Source organism: Falco punctatus, assembly GCF_963210335.1.
Source record: "Falco punctatus genome assembly, contig: scaffold_46, whole genome shotgun sequence".
Classification (NCBI taxonomy): Eukaryota; Metazoa; Chordata; class Aves; order Falconiformes; family Falconidae; genus Falco; species Falco punctatus.
In genome coordinates, this window is record NW_027660143.1 from 503,661 (window position 1) to 525,968 (window position 22,308).

At 43.3% G+C, this 22,308-nt stretch overlaps 1 protein-coding gene and 1 long non-coding RNA gene across 2 annotated transcripts in view; one reads left to right on the forward strand and one right to left on the reverse strand.

Moving 5' to 3' along the window:
* The window catches only part of LOC308057831, a 168,490-nt gene that overhangs the window by 122,335 nt on the left and 23,847 nt on the right, over positions 1-22,308 (reverse strand). The window contains exon 2 of the long non-coding RNA XR_013925481.1: positions 604-3,373. This is a non-coding gene — a long non-coding RNA (uncharacterized lncRNA). The remainder of the gene's footprint in view (positions 1-603; positions 3,374-22,308) is intronic.
* On the forward strand, positions 12,206-16,752 carry LOC308057844 (uncharacterized protein; the record flags this gene model as incomplete). Its single annotated transcript, XM_080411867.1, has 4 exons — positions 12,206-12,578; positions 13,002-13,136; positions 14,227-14,287; positions 16,745-16,752. Exons 1-4 carry the CDS (start codon positions 12,426-12,428, stop codon positions 16,750-16,752), a joined length of 357 nt encoding a protein of 118 aa, XP_080267993.1. The 5' UTR covers positions 12,206-12,425.

The window sequence follows — 22,308 nt, forward strand, 5'->3', positions numbered from 1 at the left end:
AGAGGTGAGCTGTGGGAAATCCGTAACGGGGAATCAGGCTTTGTCCCCAGAAAGAGACGTATATGGACTCATGAAGGGTCTTCTAGTCAGATCCGGGAGTCCGTGCCTCAGTCTCCTCAAATGGTGACCCCTATGGTGGTGTTCCGAAGCCTTGGAAGAATAAGGACGGAACTGGTCAATAACAAAGACAGTTCGTGGAAGAGGGCTGCCTTCCGGAGGAGACGGCTTGGCTGAACGATCGTCTTGCTGTCTGGACCAGGCGGACAACCTAAACCCCGAGGATAACACCTGTATTCATCGAGGCAGGTGAGCAGCCAAGAAACTTTAGAGACTTTGAAAGAATGAAAGTGTGTACATACAGCAGCCAATTGTATGATGCTGCCGCGGAGGGGAACTCCGTGTCGGGAATGCATTTAGCATCTTGGTGGCAAATTCTGACTACTCTTTGCCAAGTGTGGACTAATTCTACTAACGGTGCTAAACCAGAGGAAGCTGTAAATTCCACCGACAGTCTCTTCTCAAGACACAGTCAGCGATGGCGATTCCGTCCACACCTCCTCTGCCCCCAAAGCTTCTGTCACTGACTGCAGAGACCCTCACAACACAGGAGCAAGCACAGGAACAGCACAACTCGGACAATGATTTTATTGACACTGATAAACCTTTTGATCCAGGTCCTATAGATCTGGAAAAGGAGCTAGACCTTTCCTCCACCCCCTTGTCTCTCCTGATGCATTGATTGTATTTTTGGGGAGGGTGAAAGGGGGTATGAGGGATTGGTGGCAGGAATGCAAGTGGGAAACACTTCAGTGATGGGTTTTGGGAGTCGCTATGGCATGTTTAGTATTTTGTCAGACAAATCAACCTGCAGAGTGGCAGCCTGTGCAATACGAGGCTGTTAAAGAGTTAAGCAAAGCAGTGCGGGAAGGGAGGATTCATAATACATTTGCTATGTCCCTTCTTGAAGTGATGGCAGAGCCTTATACACTCACACTGCATGATTGGAAGTCATTGCTTTGTATGGTACTAACTGATACAGTATATGATGTGGTTATCTGATTTTTGTGAGCTATGTGTAGTGGCCTTGACTGAAAACCTTAATCGGGGAATTGCTGTTAACTATGAGCAGTTGGCTGGAGAAAATAACTGTCCCGATTCTGTGACTCAGGCAAGGTATCCCAGGGACAACTGTTTGCAACTGAATGAGATGGCTATTAAGGCAGTCCGGATGCGGGAGTCTTGCCACAGTCTTGCCGGGTCCTAGAGAGTCACTAACTTTAATACTGACTTGATTGATTGGCTTCAGAATATTTTGCAACAAGTCGAACATCAGGAAGCTCAAGGGTTGCTTTTAAAACAACTAGCTGTGATAATGCCAATGAAAATTGTAAATGGGCAACTTTCACAATCGCAACCCCAACATGTGTCAAATGATTGTAACGCAGAACTCACAGCAGACTGTAATTCTCAGGCTGAGTTCTGGAATGCAGCATAACAGATTTTGCTTCTCTAATCTCTTCTGTAAGAATAGTACACGCTTTTAACTTGCTTAGTAAATTAGGCTGCTAGCTTGCTAAACAAAGTAATACTACAAATACTATTTTTTTTTTTCTGGCTTATTAACAGATGTTGATTCTGTCCATCATATGTTGCTACAGAACCGAGTTGCTATTGATTTTTATTATTAGCACAGGGACACAAGTGTGAAGACTTTGATAGGATGTGTTACGTGAATCTGAGTGACCACTGTGAATTAATTTACAAAAGTATACAAAACTCAAAAGCCTTAAAACAAAGATCTGCAACAGAGCCAGGGACGGGATACCTTTGGTCTCTTCTCACGGCTGGGAAACTTTGGGCCATGACTCAAAAGTATTACAGGATTTATTATAATTATCTTTAACCACCTTATTGATGTTTGCCTTATGTCTCCCATGCTTTTTTTTCCTGTATTCAGTGTTTAGTTGATTGTAACGTAAAGCAGGTCATGGTCACCCAGCTACACACACCCTTTGCCTCCTCCCAATTAACAAGCAAAAAAGGGGAGGATAGAGAATGTCTGAAGAGAGAGATAGGAGAGGAAACTGGAGAATTATTTGACCTAACAAGAGATGAGAGAACAGCTAGGTATTGTGAAGGAGAATAGGAAAGATAAACATGGTTATCTAGTGTTTAATAGGTGTCTGCATACTTGTAGAGATATATAGCTGTGTAACTGCATGAATGATTCCTGCCCTGAGCCTGGTGGAGCATACAGCTGCAGTTTGTGTCCGGGCTCAGAGATGTAAATAGGGGCTTCTCTGTTTTGGTGAAAGTGTTTCTCTTTGCATAAAAAAGAGAGGGAATGAAGGGAATGACCCCAGAGGTATGTTCAGAGAAGGCATGCTATGTTTCGAATTTTTTGACTGAACCAGTTCTTGTTTGGTGTGCCCTTCCACCTATGTATAATGTTAATCCAAAAGAAGATGATATTGTTTACACTTTGAATGTCGATCATTGTCTTTCTGTAGATGCTAATGTAGTAGGAGGCTATGATGGGAACGTGTCACAGAGGTTCTTCTCTTATCCAGAGTAACAGCAGGGAAAGCATTAAAGAGTTAAATCACCTTGTTTGGTAGGCAGTTAAGAATGCGAGTCAAAATTGCCACTGCTTTTTTGTTGTTGGTTCAAGGACATGGCTGTGAGGATTTTGATGGTATGTGCTCCGTGGATTTTAGGCGCCCCATTGCAGCAACATGTTATGAAAATCTTTGAAAAAAGTCAGCCTTTTTGGCATCCATTCACTCAATTGGCAGTATTGTTTGTTTGCTATTACCTTGGTTGCTGTCATGTTTGCAAGGGCCCTGCAGAACATGGCAAACCTGGTACCAGCTGTTCAAAAACAAAAAGGGGAAATTGTAAAATTGCATGGAACAGAGACAGTGGGTTATTTTGACATTGATAATATGTCTTAGTTGCTTTTTTATTTGTTCTATTACTTATACCTTGTTTTTACTCGTTTGGTTTCAAAGGTTCTTTTTGTGCAACAGGAAGGGGGAGATGCAGGAGCGGGCTGGAAACTAGGACCATGCGTGGCAATCAGTTATCTGAGGGGAATGTGCTCGAGCTTGTCTAGACAACAATTAACATGATGAGGCATGTTTACAGAGCACAAGGGAGTGGGAGACGGATGGCGCCAAGGAAAGGTAACACCTTGAGGTTAATTGATGGCAGTTAACCACCAGTCAGGGATTGCCTAGTATGCAAGGCTTAGCTTCAAGAACCAATTAGTTTAAAACGCGCAGCTTCTGGAAGTGTATATAAACTCGTGCTTCTGTACAATAAATTGACATTTGCTTGCATCAAGCTGCGTCCTGTCTCTTCATTCGCCGCACTCCCTTCCTTCGTCCTCCCCCAGCTTTATACGCTGAGCATGATGCCGCGTGGCATGGCACATCCCTTGGGTCAGCTGGGGTCAGCTGTCCCAGCTGTGTCCCGGCCCGGCTCCTTGCGTACCCCCAGCCTGCTGGCTGGTGGGGTGGGGTGAGGAGCAGAAAAGGCCTTGGCTGTGTGTGAGCGCTGCTGGGCCATAAGGAACACATCCCCGTGCTACCAACCCTGTTTGCGGCACAGCTGTAAAACATGGCCCCGTACCAGCGACTGTGAAGAAAATTAACACTATCCCAGCCACAACCAGCACACCCCTCAACTGCTAATGACAAAGAGTACAGCAAACAAATGGCTTTGCTTAAAAATAATAAGTACATATATATAACAAGTTTCAACTGTCATAAGATGCTTGCATATATGCACAAGGCATTATATAAACATAAGCATCACTTACTAGGGCTCTTAAACTATGCTAAAATTTCATTAGGTAAGTGTTAACCTTGGCCGAAGGCCAAACTCCCCGCCCAGTGCTGCCACTGCCCCTCCTTGACGAAACGGGGTGAAAAAGCTTGTGGGTCAGTGTGAAGGCAGGGCTGTCACTTCCCAGTGACTGTCACTGGCCAAACAGACTCCACCGATTAAAATACATTTGGATAGTGTGAGAAACTATGGACTAGGGTATTGTTTATTAAGATTTATGTTAAGCTCAATGTAAAGTTTAGGCAACAAAAGATATGAAAACGCTTATGCAAACAGCTACCAGACACCGCTTGTGTAAGATAAGATAACCACAATACACAAACTAAACCAGACACCGCTGGTGCAAGATAAGATAACCACCAGATGTCCAGGAACCCACAGAAACAGGGCAATGAGACAAAGGAGGAAGACCACCAGGAGGCAGAAAACGACCCCCTAACAACAACTGAAGCATGACTCCACTACCTCATGAACACGGAAGTAAAGATGTATAAAAAGGGACTGTTTGAACTGCTCAGGTCTGCAGTTGGCGGAGCGCAGACTCCCCTGTCGTCCAGCACTGTCTTTGCTCATATTCTACTTGGTATAATTAATAAAATTTTAATTGGATTATGATCCGTTGCGGTCTCAATTTATAACAATAGTGAGAAACAAAGACCCAAAACCTGAGAAGGACACGTCGGCACCCCCCCTGCTCAAGCTCTGCTGCGCTCCTTCCCTGCCACCTCCCCAGGCAGCACGGGGAGGCTGCGGTCTGCAGTCGGGACGTAGCAGTTTCTCTCTGCTGCTCCTTCCTCGTCCCTTTTCCCTGCTCCAGTGTGAGTCCTGCCCCGGGCTGCAGTCCTTTGGGGAAAATCTCCTCCAGCCTGGGCCCTCCATGGGTCGCAGGTCCTTCGGGAAGGATCCGCCTGCTCTGGCACGGGGTCCTGCGCAGCACTGCGCTGTGGGTATCTGCTCCAGCATGGTTCTCTCAGGGGCTGCAGGGGAATCTCTGCTCTGGCACCTGGAGCAGCACCTCTCCCTCCTCCTTCGCTGACCTGGGTGTTCGTTTGCGGGGCTGGTTTTCACATGCTTTTCCTCTTCTCTGCCCGTGTGGTGGTTTCGCCCTTTCCTACGTTTGTTTTTCCTGAGGAGCTGCCAGCACGGCTGAGAGGCTCAGCTGTGCCCTGCGGTGGGTCCATCGAAACTGTCCATGTCCAGCACGGGACGACCCCTGGCTCCTTCTCACAGGGACCTTCCCACTACCGAGACCTGCCACCTGCACCTAATGCAGCAAAGCATTGAACAGCTTATACATTGGGCAGTATTTGTGCAGCTTTGTGTCTTTTCTGTCTCAAAACAGGTTCTGCTACTTTGTTGAAACTGCAAAACATACTTCTTGAATATGAACAGAGACTAGACTGTCAGAAAAATCAGTATAAAGCGCTCTCACTCGAAGTAAGGGAATTGGGAGGTGAAAGGGAGGAGTCACAGTTCAGAGCGGAGAAGACTCAAGATTTGAAATCCGTATTGGCTCACCAAGAAGCAGAATGGAAAAGGGATATCCAAAGCCTTAAGTATGTAAATTGTGGTCTGATAATGTATTATCTTGTCAGTGTTTTTTTTCCGAAAGACACTGATGGTGCAGGCAACAGGATGAGAAGTTTCCAGTCTTTTGGGTTTGGGTTTTTTGAATCCCGTGGGCCAGTTATGCTATGAAGTAGATAACGTGAGAGGGGAAAAACGTCCGGATACCAGCTCCATGTACAGTCTTCTGGATGTTGTTCTAACTTTGTTTTCTAGCAAGAAAAGAGCAAGAGAGTGTGTATGGGGAAATCAGATTTATAAGAGAGATTTGAGAGATGGTTGTGACGTGCAGAATTAGACTCTATAACTCGAAAGTTATAAAGTAGGTATGTTTATTGCGCGCAGATGCACGGGGGATCGCTCCTCCACAAGCGTGCACACCCGAAGTGACGAACCATCTCACATTTATACAATGAAACAAATGAATATTCAATTAACACCTATACATATTCATTACCTGAACCCGCCTACCCTCGCTTCGTATGCTAATTAGCTTATCAGTCTTTCACGCTTGCGCAGATTCTTCCAAAAATTGTGGGCCGGGGTCTTTAGAATGTGGGCAGTGGTCTATGGGAGGAAGGATGTAGGTCTTCCTCATGGTGTACTTTTCACCTTAGGTCTCAAAAGTGATGAGTTGGCAGACTTGTAGAAATCTTTCCCAGGGTTTTCACAATACCCCTTGTAGTTTTACTCAAGGACATCCAGCTGTCCCGTTATCTCCTTGGTAGGGCAGCTTGCTTTGCAGATAAGGAGGACAGCTCCCCTTTCAGACATTTGCTACTTTCTTGCCAGAACAGTCTATAAGATCTTTCAGACATTTTAACCCCTTTGTCGCTCTACAATTACAAGCTTATTTATGCATTAAAATGAATATTGGTTTATGAATACAAACTTGACCATATTATTTACAGCTTATTCACATCAGTTGGGTGGTGGTTTTTTTTTTTCATTTTGTCCTTGCAGCTTCAGTGGGCCTATAATACTAGGGTTTCTGTTAACTCCACCCAGTGCAAGTCAAACCAGAGCTTAGAGCATTTGTTTGCTTACCTGTTTGTTTGTTGGAAAGGTCAAGTTTGGGATTGCCCCTTTCCCCACACTCCTGAGCTAGACCCGGAGGCGTGAGGTTTCTCATCGCTGTTGACATCACGTCAGACAGGGGTGGCCAGCAGGCACCGTAGGCAGTTCAGCAAGGACAACTGCAGAGGCCTGGCCTGGGAGGGGAGATCTCCTTGTGGTGATCCCCGGTGGGATGGCGTGGCTGGGGAGCGGCCCAGGCAGAGAGCGAGCTCAGCAGGAGCCACCGTGAGCTGGCAGCTGGGGCGGCCCGCAGCGGCCTGGGCTGTATGGAGGGCAGCAGTGCCAGGGCACTGGGGGCAGTGAGTGCCCACCCCTCCGCAGGGCTTGCTGAGCTGTGTCTCGAGCCCGGGGCCCGGTGTTTGGCCGCCCAGCCCAGGAGATCTTGCCCAGTCCGTGTGAGGTCGGCAGGGAGATGCTGGGCTGGCCCGGGGGCAGGAGCACCAGCCCTGTGAGGGGAGGCTGCGGGAGCTGGGCCTGGGGGAGTTGGGCCTCCCAGCGCGGGGGAGGGGGGTACGAGGAAGACGAGGCCGGTCCCAGCTTGGCCTGGGTTTGACTTCAGCAGGTGTTCAAAATCCTCAAACATCTGTCAAGTATAAAGAAGTAGTATTTTCATTCTAAGTGAATTCTCCAAGCAGTGTTAAATTTATACTTTCAAAAGTTACACTTTTTGTGAAATTACACTAGAAATTACATATAAAGCTTTCTCCTTGCAATATACGCCATTCAAATACAAATATTTCTGTCAGTCTTTCAAGTAATTTTAGTGGTGGTTGATTCTTGTCTTGCAGCATTTCTAAAGCAGGCTTTCAATTGGCAGTTCTTCCCTTAGGTTGACACTTGATTTTTTTTATTTTTTTTTTTTTTTGTCCACTATTGTGAGTATATGGGAAAAAATAGTCAAAATAATGATCAAACACAAAGCTGCTTTCTTGTTTGGGTACCGTGGGCACACCATGGACCGTTTTTTACCATGTCAGTGCTCATTGCTGATTGTTTCAGTTGGTAAAGAAGCTGACCTTCCATAAGGCTTTCCTTGTAAGTCAGCTTCAAAATGAAATTGCTGTAGTTTCTCCCAGAGGTAGATCCAACTGAGGTTTGAAACTGTTTTTAATCGTATTCAGCTTAAACCCCATGCATTTCTGAATCTGGTTTTGAACACTGACATCCTTCTTGAGTAAACAGAAGCTGCTTGTTCTGCCTGTGGTCAGCAGTTGTTTTAAACTTACAGAAGGCTTGCTGAAAAATTGTTGGGTCTGCCATAGGTAAGTGGCGTGCTGATTCACCAGTATTACTTCTGGTCACTGAATCCGTAATATGTAGGCAATGCTCAGTATACTAAGAAAATGTATACTAACCATAGTAAAAGTTTACGATGCTTTGATCTGATGAGACAACAAACTCCTTTTTCAACAAAATGGCTGTAATATGAAGATGGGTTTTTTTAAATTTTATTATTATAGTGTGCACACTGGTGTGTGTTTCCCTATACAAACTTACAAATAACGGATAAATCACTCAAAGTTTTTTTTTCTCTATCTTGTACAACTGATACCATGCACAACGGAATGAAGTTAGAATTCTTTAAAAAGCTGAAAAGTACAGTAAAAATATGAACTCTGAAAACATTTAACATTTTTTATGGTTTGAGTTGTCTCTGCAAGTTCATCATGTTGGAATATCTACTTTTATATCAGTGCTTTTGTTTCTCAAATACTCCATTAAATCCCAGATGTTCTTTGAAACAACAAGAAGAAAAGAGGCCCAGAGTAGAAGTGCTGTGTGAGAAAATGAGAGAAGACCTCCGAAGGAAAGAAGATCAATATTGTAAAGAGATGGAGGAGAAACAGAAACGTGAGTTACACTCTAGGAATTTAGAAATGGAGTTAAGAACACTGAGAAAGCTCTTGAAACAGGTATATTAAATAATGAATTAAACTCTTTCTCTTATTTTCTGCTTCTTTTCAATTGTATTCCAGTATGCCTAGAGAAGGAGGCGCTTTGCTCACGGAAGAGGCGTTGGATAACAATTGTCAGATTTTGAGAACAGTAGAGTACAGTTGGTTCACAATTGGGCTGTTCTTTTTTTTTTTTTCTTTTTTCCTTTTTCAAAATTGAGGTTTCATTTGTATTTCAGGCAAAGCCTTACCTTTTTTTGAATTACTACAAAACATCCTGTATTTCGCCTTCTTAAATTTTCATAAGAAAATTTAAATTTATTTATTTATAGGTGGATTATCATAACGGTGGGGAATCAAAAATGTTTTCAAGTATGCAAGGGAGAATGGGAAGATGTATTGCTAGCTCTGTTTTTTCTTCAGATGCAAGCAGTTTTATTGTATTACTGTAGGTTGAAGAGGAACGTGATGAAACACAGAGACAGCTCTCTCAGGAAAAGAGGGCCAGAGCCCTTCAAGAAGGAATTTTGAACAACCACCTTGGGAGACAAATGGAACTAGAAGAAGAGACAAGAAGATCTATAGGAAAAAAATCAGAGGTAAGCAGATTTTTTTTTCTAATAAGTCAGATTTCACCATGTTTGTTTTAAAGTCATAATAAATCTTACATAACTTTTTCTGTTTCTTGATGGTTTATTTACTGTTTACCAGTGTAACTTATCTGGGTAAATACCTTCCTTGTTTTCTCTTATGTCTAAAAGTTCTGGAAAGCAGCATCACTCCTGTATGTACCTGAATTACTTGTGCAAGTAGGAAACTAATAGAAGACACTGTTTACACCGTTTCTTAACCTATCTGTTATTTTCCATTTCATAGACATTTTGTCATCACTTTTTAGGCTTTCTAGCAGTGAAACACCTAGCTACCTATGGCAAGGTTGACCAGGAAGAAAGTTGTTTGACAGTGTTTGTGTTTCCATTGTTTTTTTTTTTTTTTAAAATTAGTTATTCCCTTATTGAACTTACTTCAAGTATGCCTTTCTTTTTCACCTCCACATAACTAAAATTTTATGATCAAATATCAGCAATGAATTCAACTCTCTGTAAGAGTTAGAGTAACTGGAGGAGAAAAAGCAATCATAAACACTGTATTAAAAAAGATCTTGAAAAGAGTTTACTGAATTTCCTAAAGAATGTGCAGTGCCTGGAAGCCTTTTTGTTCTTGGCTGTGCTGCCCAGTAAATGTAGGGTGAATGTGTTTAAGTGGAAAAAAGTTATACATACAATAAAGAGGAAATATACAGGACTATTGCATTCCGGGGGTGATTGAGTTTTATAGCTAACTTCCAGTAACACAAAAGGATAAGTGTTCAGAAGACATTTGAGAAGGAAAATACCCTTTCTAGCCTTGTTTTTACCAGATCTGTAGCACAACTAATTCAACCTTAAAGGCAGTATTATAAAGGCATGCACATACAAGAAAGCGCTGTCATTTTAAAAGCTTTGGTTGCTGGTTTAAGGGGGGAAAAAAACGTAACTGTATATTTGGGATGTTCATTTAGGTTTTAAGGATATGTTGCACTTCCGTTGTGTACGTACGTTGTACATGTGCATGGGTTCACAGAGTAGCTTATTGCCTGAAACTTCATCTTTGAAGTCATGCTTTAGTACTAGAAATGTTAAAATGCAGTTTATTGCTGCAGGTTTTTTGTAGATTCATTTCCCAATTGGCTCTTTATTCATGTTCCCTGTCCTTCAGGAATCCAGCACTGACAGAGAACAGGATCTGTTGTACAAGAATCAGTTACTACAAGATGAGATTGCTATGCTAAGGCTAGAACTCACTCAAGTAAGACTTAGGCACCAGGAGGAAGAAGGAAAATATTTAAAGGAAAATGAGACCTTGAAAGAAAAAAATGAAGCTCTCAAAAAGGAACTTAAACTGAACAAGGAAGCGTTAAGACAAATGTTTTTTCAGTTCAACACGGAGCTGGACTTACTAAAGACAGAATCTGCAGTGCTGACTTCCAAACTTGAGCAGACAAACAAAAGCAAAGACAGACTAGAGACAGAAATTGAATCATTTCGTTCCTCCCTGAACGCTGCAGTTCAAGAACTTGAACTTCATTTGTCATCAAAAAGCAATGCTGAACGAAGATTTCACAGAGAACGTGATGAATGCCTTTGCTTGCAAGACGAGCTCCATCGTGACCTCTCTGACGTGCAAGAAACCAACAAGAGCTTGTCTCTGCAGCTGTGTAAAGCTAAAAGCAAAGCTAATAGGCTAGAAAATGAGCTTCACCAGTTGAAGCAAATGCTCAGAGAAAAAGCTTTGCTTTTAGAAATGGCAAAAAAGAATTAAGTCAAGGCCAGTGTCGGGCAAAGGAATGTGATCATGCTCGACAACTTGAGAAAGATCCAGTAAGCAAACTTGTAATAAAACAGGAGTCCTTGCAGGAGCGATTGGCCCAGCTCCAGAGTGAAAAACCTTTTTACTCCATCAGCAATGGGAAGAGATGCAGAACAAGAGGATCATGAAAGAAAAAATGGTGGATTATGTGCAGCACTGTTTTAATGACATTTTCAGCAAACTTAGAGCTGATAGGGAAAAGCAAGTTTATCTAATAGAAGAGCGAAACAAGGATTTAAATGCCAAGTGCACTGATTTAAGGGAACAAGTCTTTAAATATGAGACTGACGTAGTAGAAAGACAGGTAAAGTATATGCGTAGAAAGAACAATTTAAAGTTTGTCCATTCTTGAAATTAGTTTGTTCCTACAATGTATCCGGTGTAAGTTATATGCATGGGACCAAAGAATACTGATTTGTTCTGGTTTGTAATGTTTCTCTCGGAATTGCGGAAAGTTTTGGCAACGGGGATATTAGTCCTCAGATCTAAGCAGAGAACAGAAAAAAGGTATCCAAGTCTAAGCTTTGATCAAGAAAGGTGATTCTTCTGTAGAACTTTTTTTCATCTCTTTTCCTTAGTCCATGTTATGCCCTATAGAATAGTCTTAAGTATTTGATGGTTTTGATGTAAGTATTGCACTGATGACATGAATGAGAGTGGTAGAAAAGGAGGAACCATCCAATACACGAGGGCTGAGAAATGAAGGTACAGAGAAGTGAAGTGGTTGGGGATAGATTTATATGAAGCTTCTATAGAGGGGAAAAAATAGGTTCTCTGTAAGCTGCTATCAAGATTGAAGAGTATTAGTAATGTCCAGCTGTTGATTTCTGTATGTGTTTTGAGGGTTCTGAGGGGCCTGCCTGTTCCTCAAAGTTCATGTCAGACGGTGACCTTAAGCTTTCTCTTTTATGATGTGTAGCCACATCCAGCAGTACTGTCAATCATTGTAAACTGTGACTTGCTTTGTATTCTTACTACCAAAAGAATGGGTTCCTTTTGAAGATCATGTGAGAGAGTGTGTGTGTGTATATGTATAAAGCTATATATATATATATATATATATATGAGCTATGCAGATTTTTGTAAACCTAATCTATCAGTACTTCTAAAACGAGCTGAGTAAGAAGACTACAAGAGGATGTGATTCAACATACCCTTAAAGTGTATCTCAAAGGAGCTTTCAGATATTTGTATTCATTTAATTGTATTTGTATAGTGAAGAAACAGAAGAAAGAACAATCTAACACAAAGTCCTGCCTTCAGTCACCAGAGTAATATTTGCAGTCAAACTGTGGCTCTTAGATCACAACAGATTTCTTTGGGTTTTGTTAGGAAAAAAATACCTGATGGCAGTGTGTTCCTGTGTATTGTTCAAGGAAGAACAATACCTGAGCCTATTTTATGTGTTAGGAAACAGAAATCCTCGTGAACAGCTGCTGATAGTCAAAGGTTCTCAGCTGAGAAAGATGACGAGAGGTCATCATCCATGCAGATGCCTGCTGGTGGCAGGCAAAATTGCATACTTTTGGGTTCAATCTAGACAGGTCTAATTGTATAATAAAATAAGTTAAAGGCGTATTTCATGTTCTTAGAACTTTCTTCATGCTCATTTAACTGTTTCGTTAGGGCATGTTTGGACAACTGCAGCAGGAGCTTGCTGATGCACCTAAAAAGCAATCTATGCCAGCAGCTTCACTTGAAGTTACTACACGCTACCACAGTGACCTGGAGAGAGACAAGCTGCGCTTGCAAAAGGAGTTGGAAAGAAAGTTGAAAACTAAGGTACTTAATGTCCGTAACTATATGAATAAATCTGAGTGTAGCTGTTGAAAGTAGGAGCGAATGTTGTCCTTTTGCACCACCTTTTGCAGTGTTCTTACAAATACTGAAGTATAGAGGGAACCAGAGGAGCTTTGCAGGAAAGCTGTAGGGTGATTTTGTGTGTGTGTGTGCATGTCATCTTATGCCCCAAAGTTGTAACCTCATCCTGTCGCTTCTAGAGTATTCCTTCTTCCTACCAGCTCCAGCTGCTGTTCTTGGTTATGGTTCCTAAGGTGTGTTTTACACTCCACATCAACCTTGGCCATAGGTCTTGGATGGGTGGAGGAGAGCTTAGGCCTGTTTCTGTGTAAGTTACTGCATTCTCCTGCGCTCTTGTCTTTTCCGGCCACCTTACTTTTTCTTCTGCCACTGTTGCCTTCACAGACGCAGAAGCAGAACATGCTGGCTCTGACATCCAAGGACTTGCACAGCACGTGGGAGGAGCACTTGAAGTCAAGATCCCACCTTGAAGAGCGCGTTGCTCAGCTGGACGAGGAGAAGGCTGAACTGTTGCAACAGGTGAGCCCAGAAAATTCTCCAGGCACCGAGCCAATACCCAGGAGAACCACCAGGAGAACCACATGCACCTTCTGGTCAGGTTCTTACATATCATTGCTTTCTGTTATCCCTGCCATTCAGGCTGCGAGTACCTTATCGTTTGGGGGTCACGGAAGAAGCAAATAAAAGCTAGATGGGTATCTTTGTGTAAGTTCTGGAGTGGCTCTGTTGGGAAGAGTTCCCAGTGTGGTTTGCTATCAGTTGAGCACATCGAGCAAGGCCACAGTTCCCAGTTCTTCCTTGGATTTTGTGTGGTCATCTTCTGACCCCTTGGTTTCTAGGCAGGTTTAAAATGCTTGATGTTTCCAGTGCGTGTATGGAGGAGCTGCTGTATGTTTTCAGCGTAGCGGGAGCTTAAAAGCCTTGCAGAGAAACATACTGAAGGAATGCTGGGTAAATGAACGAGTGCTTGGGAAACAAGCAGCGCCTGCCAGTTGCCAAGGGGCGGCCTTCCCCTTTTCTCCTTTTCTGTAGAGGGAAAATGGAAGTACAAAGTCAAAACAGCTGCCAGCTCTCCTCTGGTGTGGCTGAGAAAACACCAAGAGGAGGAAAACCAGCATGTGGCTAAGTAAATGCCCACACAGAAGAGGTGGAGGTAATGGCCGAGGGGAATAAAATGTTGAAGAACTCCAAAAGATCAGATTCCTCCACAAGCCCCTGCCTGCTGGTTGGTGGAAGATCCCATGAAAGCTTTGGATGGATCGATGTTCTCCCATGAAGTGCATACCTACGTAATCCCTACTGTGAGCAGAGGCACTGCCAAAAGTGTTCTCCAGCATCTTTTCCACCTGTTATGTCTAGAAGAGGATGGCCTTTGCTTCAGGCGAGGGCATCTGTTTCTGTAGTTACATATTGGTCTATTTGATGTGAAACCTGAAGGGATGGATGGAATAGCCTCGGGAATTCCGTCCCATGGCATTCTGTGGAACGTGGCTAACGGATAGAGACGTCCGGCAGCTTCTCTGTGGAGAGCGCTAGATGCACAGACTGTACATAGGTATTTTTCCTGTGCTCTGTGTGTGTGATACATCTTTCTTTTCTCTTTTGAAAGTGCGAGAGTGAAAGAAAGGAAGTGAAGAAGCTGCTAGAGTTGAAACGCCCAGTTGAACTACGTCTGGCCCAAGAAATGAAAAGAAACCTCGATCTGCAGAAAGGTGTAAGAGGTACGGCTTTTTAGCGTGGTGAAGAGGTATCCCTGCGTAGGAGTCATGTTTTATTAAACTTTAGTGTAAAAATAGGTGTACCTAACTGTGAGCAGATGCCAGCCTCGTGTTAGTTCTTGCAAGGTACTTCTGTACACCAGCCCCTAGTTTTCAATAGCTGCCAAAACAACTGCAGATGCCGGTTGCCCTGCAGTTCTCCTGGGAAAAAGGGAGTCTTTCATTCCTCTTTTCAGGTGAAATCTGGACTCTCCAAGTGTATGTGGCACAGGAATACTGTTTTTTCCTGGTAATTCCTGGTGTGTCAAGTACATTAAAGATAAAGCAAGCTGTGTCTGTGCTGTTTACATGAGAGTATGTGAAAAAGTCCAGTTTTGTTCCTTTGCTTCATTGTTTTCATGACTAGTTTGCTGTGCAGGTTGAAGAGGCTGCTGAGCAGAGCTACGAAGGAGCTAAGGGTGTATGAGGCGAGAGGGGGACTGTCCCAGCTGAATTTGCAGGGAGAAGTGAAGAAAATGGTCAATGAAATTGGCAGATTAAGAACAAAGGTGAGCTTTATTTTGTTTGGGTTATTGTGGTGGTTTTTCTTTTGTAACCTTTGTTCGTTCTTTATACTTCTTTTCATGTTGTTGATTTTGACTACTTTTTTCTTGGCTGTATTTCTGAAATTATTTGGCTGGTTTTTGATGTTCCTTCTATGGTCACAGTAGTAGGCGACTGTAATACTGATGTAGCTCTTAGGGGTAAAGATGGAAGTGTTACGTACACAGCAGTATCTGCGAGGGCGCATCAGGGGTAGGCTGTCCTGCAGAGGAAGGGCAAAGCAAGAGCCACAGCAAGGCTGGCAGGGTCTGTGACCACACGGGCCAGGGATCAGCCCCACAGGCCCTCACCAAGAAGAGCAGAAGAGTTCTGGGGACAGTTCTGGGGACAGTAAGCAGAGTCCTCCAAGAGTGCAGATCACCAGGCCGGTCCATAGGGATGGGCAGGTCTGCAGTCCTACTGGGACGTCACGTCCATGGGTGAGGGCCAGGGCTGAGAGCAGTGAAGGCCCAGCACAGGCCTGGCTGCAGCTTGAGGCCGTGGCAGCATCGTCGGGCTCCGACGGATGCGTTCCCTCTCGGAAGGGAGGGGAGTAACGCCACCATCACTCGGAACAACTCTGTGCAGTTGGCCTTGCCCAAGGTCACCCCCTGAAGCCTGTCTCGGGCACGAGTTGAGCAGGAGGCAGGTGGGGGTTTGCTTTTCGGAATGGTGTCTTTGCTTCCCAGGGCACGATGCAGTGTGAGGTGATGCGGAAAAAACCCTGTAACTTGTTGCTTACTAGTAGCTGACTCAGTCCGTCTTTCCCTTGTCATGGAGACCCACAAATGCTTTTGAGGTTGCTCTGGCTGTTCGGTAGCGTGGAACCTTTTAGCTGCTTCTCCGCTCATTACTGAGATAGCTGTGTTTCAAAGTTATGCTTCTTTTTAGAAGATATTATTGTAGAACGAGTCAACTGCCTTGAGAGTGGCTCATTTGTAGTTCACAGGTTAGCAGCATATTTTTGTTCCTGTTGGAAGAGTTATTTTGAATGACAGGGAATGGAATGACGTTTGGGCAATTTTAAATAAGTGTAAAGTTTCTACGTATTTTAGAGACTTTCAAGTGTTGACTCTGGTGGTTTCCCCCTCTTTTTTAAAAATAAAAGATGATGGGATATCATGTTTTATGGTTAATAGGTATAGACGATGGATGTTTCTGGAGGGGGAAAGAAGGGGATAGAAGCTGTAGTTGACCATTGGGACCTATGGGAACTCTGATTATTTCCTGGAAATCTTTTGAAAACAAACCGTAGCTTTGACCTAAAGAGACTGTCTTCTGCCACCACTGCTGCAAAAGTGGTGTTCTGAACTACTACTTCCAGATCTATTAGCGTAATGGAAGGAAAGGGTATCTGTTTCTTGCCTTGTCAGTTCTGTGACGAAGCTTTGACCGTGTGACAGCATGTGACAGTTCCTCTGAAGCATGATACATGGGTTTTTTTCTGATGAAACCAGAATGTGGCTGCGATGTAACTGGGTATGGGTGTGTTTGATTTCCTATGATCGTATGAACATCTTGCAGAAGAATAGCCCTAGTGCTTTTCAGCCTAGCCCTGCGGGTGTAATGCCGCTGGTTTGGTACCTCTTGGTCTGTGACCCACTGCAGAACTGAGGAAGGATGGGAACCTGAGGAATGCTGTCAGAAATGATGTGAAAGCTGTTCTTGTTTTAAAAGAAGAGCCTGGTTTCAGTGTTAAAACAAAAGTGAATCAGCAGATGATAAATAGTCTTGATGGCCAAGACTTTACCTCCTTTACCAATTTTCACAGATTTGACTTTTTAGATCCCTCTGAGTTCCCTGTTTTTTCCCCTTTCCTGTCTACAGGTCGATGAACTTTCCCAGCAGCTGGAGATAGTCTAAAAAAGGCATGCAGCTAGAAGCACAAAATCATGATTTGCGAGAGGAGTTGTCCACCATGCGTGGGAGCCATGAAAAACTGGAAAAGAGCAAAAGCCAGCTGAAAGAAGAGGTGGCTCATCTCAAACACCATATGGAGACTAACACGGTGGATCGCAGCCAAATAGAACAATACAAAAGAGAGGTGGAAGAGTGAGCTGAACAAGAAATAAGACAAAAACTGCAAGAAGTCAATCTGATTTTGCAGGTAAGTTAATTTCTTATGTGTGTCTGTTATAGACTTCTGTTTTGGTTGTCATTTTATAGGGGCGGGGGGTGGTGCCTGATTCCATGTGTTACGCTGTACTTCTGTTTTTCCTGAAGGGCAGTGGGAGAAGGGAATATGGTTGGGCAAGATGCTTTCATGTGCGTGCAGTGTGCCTGCAGGCCCTGAATCAAAAACTTGCCAAGGTAGATTTTCATTTTGCAGTTCTTGGAGGGGTATCACTGTCCACTGGTCTGTTCTCATTGTTTATCCTTGAATGGGTATTGCAACTTAGAGTTGTCACAGCCAGGCATACACATCTTCCTTAGTCATTGCACAAGGGTCAACGCTCAGAAAAGAAGTCACCAAAGCTGCAGGGTGGGGGCTGGGGGTGCGGCATCTCCATAATTTCTTTGAGGAATGCTATGCCCTGTCCTACAGAGATAGTGTTCTTCCTTCAGTAGCTTTGATGAGTAATAGTGCTAAGATGGGTGTTCTTTCTGAATGAAAAGAATCATTTGGTGTGGTAGTTCCAGGGTTCTGCCCTGGTCGCTGATGGCAGTGAGGAGGCACAGTTGCCTCGCTGAATAGAGCTGGGCCCTTGAAATTGGGTGCACGCAATTGACTGGCGAGGAGAGTTCTCTTTTTCTTTGCGGTGGTTGAAAGTGTGTGTCTACTTCAGATGCAGGCAGCCTCCCAGGACAGATTAGAACAAATCAGAGCCAGTCGTCATGCTTTGCTGACAAACCAGCTAGAACACAGAATTGGAGACCTCGAACGTGAATTGGACAGGATAAAAAATACCCAACGAGACAGTATTTTTCAAAAAGAATCCGCACAGGCAGAAGCGGAAAAGTACAAAGACCTGTATCTGGAGGAAGTTAAAAATGGAAGATGCCTAGGAAATAAACTAGAAGGGTAAGTCCATGCATTTTTGGGGTGATAATAAGATACTACTTCTTCCTCAAGCAGTTTTCTTCGTTAAATACCTTTTCTACATCTGGTCAGCATTATGCGTAAGATAGCATATTTGTGATGAAAGTACCTTAAGGCTCCCCCCTGTTCATTGGAACTATCTTCATTTCTCTTCAGTGTTCCAGCAGTAACACCACCGATCATGGGCGTTAATAGGATATTTTTGAAGTTGAGTTTGTTTTAACAGGCAGCCTTTTTGCCAGTCTCTAATCTCCTCTTCTTACTCTAAGTATGGCAGAAAAGATAATGTCATGTCCTTTACTGCTTGAATAAGGATAGGCCCTTCAGAGAACGGCATTTGATGCTGTGAAGAAGAACAACAAAAATCTTTTGGCTTCCATTTTAGCCGCATGTCATAGGTTTCAGCTTTCTTTGGGAAAGGAAGGGTAGCCCAGAGTTCTTATGCAGGTGATGTACCTTTCAGGAAGAGCTATGTAAATACACGGTGTGCACAGACTGCTTTGAGGCCTTAATGCTGAGAAGTCCAAAGTATTGGTTAACTCTTGCTGCTTCTTGCAGGTAGTGTGGCTACCTAGAAATAGGCTCTTCAAAAAACCTCAGATCAAATTATGGACGGTTTTTTTGGACTCTCTTAATCCCTTCCACTTTCAGAAGTCAAATAATAGTCAAAGACCTGGAGGGTAACTTTGCGGAGGTGTTATTACCAAAGATAATTCTTTGTATGCTTCTGAATGTTTCAGAGCTAATGAGAGACGAGCAGAAGCCAACGCTAAGCTCCTTCAGGAGTGCCATAGAAGCAAACCTTTAATAGCAAGCAGCGCTGTCAGTGGTCCAGTTCTGTATTCAACTGAACTGGGACATATTAGCAACAATCTGGCACTGAATAGAAGTCTAAATCTAGGAGGAAGCTTCCTAACCCCAACCGTGAATACGTTACCATCAAGAAACAGAGTTGAAGCCTATGTGGCTAAGGTAAGCGTTTTTAAATACTGTTCTCAACTAGTGTTGAAGAGTATCTGTAAGCAAGGTTGTGCTTTTCAGTCTAAAGTTAGAATCCATTTCTAGTTCCAAACCATATGCTCTAATATGCTAAACCAAATTGCTCATCAAAACAGTACACAACTAGGTGGTAGAAACGAAGACTTCTGGTCATCAGGGTTATACAAATCTCCAGAAGTGCTCAAAGACCAAAAAATACTGAGTTCTAAATGATGAACTGCGTAACAGTTTTGGGTTTTTTTGCAAGTTCTCTTTTGCAAGAGAAACTGTGATGAAGAATACTGTGGCATAGGAAGCTCCCAAATAAGCCCTTCAGTAAAATTTAATGCGGATGCCCCATCCCTGGCAGTGCTCAAGGCCAGGCTGGGTGGGGCTTGGAGCAACCCGGTCTAGTGGAAGGTGTCCCTGCCCATGGCAGGGGGCTTGGAACTGGATGATCTTTAAGGTCCCTTCCAACCCAAGCCATTCTGTGGATGACCTTTTTTAAAACAGCTAACTTTATGATGAGTGCAAAATCCCATCAGACATCTTTGTTTGAGACACCTTTTCCTCCTTCACTGATGTTCATGCTAGCAGTTTCTTCACCAGAACTTGTTTTAGTACAATACCAACAAAGGGATGCTTCAACAAAAGGATGGTATGAACAGGACATGTAACTTCTCACTTGAGTGCGGGACGTATGCTATGCCTAGGAGGCATTTGATTTTGTGGGTCCTGCTATGTGGTGTTATATGTAACTGCTCCTCAGGAAGTCTACAGAGCTTTCTAATTTGGTAAAAATCTGCAAGCTCTGCGTACCTCTGGTCAAAATATGCCCTGTAATTAGCAGTCAGCATGATAGCACATCCCTCACAGAATGGTAAACGTGATATCATGAGAGTTGGAAACAGATGTCAGTCGTTGTTATCCGTTTCCCACCTAGCATAGGACTGAGGCATGGGCAAGCTTGCCTGTTCAGTCAGTGTCTGTCCCTCGCATATTCTGTTGTTGAATGAATGTGAGAAGCATTTGGTCACTTTTAAGCCTTACCCTGGTTCAGTGGTCCCACCTACACTGGAAAGAATCCATTTAAAATAACGTGTCTACATACTGCACCTGGTTTAAGAAAAAGAAAAAAACCAAACCAAACAACAAAACAAAAATAGACAAAGCAGTGTGTAGGTAATGCGTAGCAGCGCAGTTAAGAGATGAACTTTTCTGTATCGTTGTGAATGTGTTTTTTGTGTCAGAGGGGCAGACAAAACACTACCTAAAGAACGTGGGAGGCAATTAGTACTGTACCACCTGCAGGGATTATTCTGCACGCAAGCAGCAGAAAGGAGGCGAAATTCAGGGATCCACTGCAAAACTGAAGTAAGGAGAAAGCCAGGACAAGGGAACAAGAGGGACAGGGAGCAGGGAGCACGTGAGGGCAGGGAAAAAAGAGAGAGATGTTACAAGAAGAAAAAGGCAAAGGAGGAAACCATCCCACTTCTAGGAAAAAAGCTGTCCTAGTTTAAAAGAAAAGGGTTTAACAGTTGTGGTTTCTTTTTTTGAAGAAGAAACAGGAAAAAAAGAATAACCTCCCTGTTACTAAATCCAGCTGCACATCTCTTTATGATATTTCTTCCTGTAATCACCAGTTAGGGAACAACTGAGACTAGTTGTAGTGGCACTGCTTGTAGCCTCAAGTCACCTGACGTTCAGTGTATTCAGGGAAGTCTTAAAACCTGATCTTCTCTGGAGTCCTTCAGAAGAAAGGAACTGAGTTCTCAGAGGTGCAGTAGTTGCTGGAGGACTAGGTGAGTATTTCACTTAGAACTGCGGGCTTAATTGTTCTCAGTCGGGTGCAGTATGTCATGTGCATAACATGCATCTGAGAAAAGAGGATTGAATTGGAACGTAAGACTTTGAAGTCGGGAAGTAACAAAAGGGAAAAACTGCATGTATCCCTCTGCATACAATAATGGGTGGCAAATCTCAATCAGTTTCCAAATGCAAAATCACCAGATGCACAGTCTGTGCTGTCATTTCCGCAGGAGTCCCGTGCCATTCAGGAGGCAAGTTGGAGCATGAGGGAAGAAATCAGAGATTATAGTTTTAGTCTGTTTTGAAATGCTTTGCTGGTTGTGCTGCCTGGTATTCTGTCTGTTCACCAGACTGTTTCAAAACAGAAGAATTTCTCTGACTCTAAGCCTTTTCTTCACTTCACTGTTTACTTCAGTTATGCCTCAGTTTTGTTTTCCCACTAACCTGGTTCCTTTCTACAGAATTTGCCTTGCCTTTAAATTCATGATGCGCAGTGCTGCCTTGGCTGGAGATGACAAATGCTTCTGCCACTGAAGCTCTAAATGACGGGGAGTTAAGAAGCTGAAATTTCAGTGTGCCTCAGGCAGTCCTTTGAGGCTTCTTTTTTTAGTCAAAGCTCTCTGCAGATTTGGTGTTCCTTGTAGTAGCTTCCTCAAGGTGAGAAGGGCTATTGGAAGTAGGGAACATGCCAGCCATTCTGAAGAGGAAGATTTTTGTGTAAATTTCGTTTGTGCAGAAGCTTTGAAATAGCTTCAGGGGCAAAGAGGTGAAAATAGTTCACACTGCTATTATTCAAAATGATGGTAATCATTGGTCCGGCAGCTGTTGGAAGAAAACCTGGTAAATGATGCTGACAAGAGGAAGAAGTGCTCCAGTAGCAAGTGGACACAGTTTCTCCTTTAGACTTAACTAAGGAATTTGGTGTTTAAAGGCTTGAAAGATTGCACCGTTTTCCTAAACATGAGGCATGACTATCAGTGATTACACATAGAGCCGTACATGTTGAAGATGGTAATATCACAAGTTCAGCAAAAAAATGAGCGTGTTATTCTTAAAAAAGCATAAAGAAATGTGTTCCATTACAGTATAGCCCCTTCCCCTTTATCAAATATATACGCTACAGAAATGAATAACCTTGAAGTGCAAAAGGATCTTTAAAAATACAAAAGAAGTTCATATTGGCACAAGCTTATTAACCAGTAGAATCCCAATCACATGCAATGTCTTTGGGGTTTTTTGGTGGTTTTTATTTGTATTAGAGCCTCAGTAATGTGGAATAAATTACAAGTACTTGACAAATTCTGTGCATGTAATTAGACAGTGACTGTAGCAACTAGCAATTCAGTTTTTCAGACCTGCTCCCTTAGTCCATAGACTAAGGCAAGGAATGTCTCCTGCAAGTGCTGCAAGGAGGTTTTGGGACTGGAGTCCTGTTGTTAGGTTTAACAAATGTCAAGCTTAAATCCTCAGAGCTGTGCCAAAGGCTGGTGAAAATGAACATGGGTGTCTTGACAGACAAGAACAGTGAACTCTGCAACCAGGGTGAATCAGTGGATAAATGAAA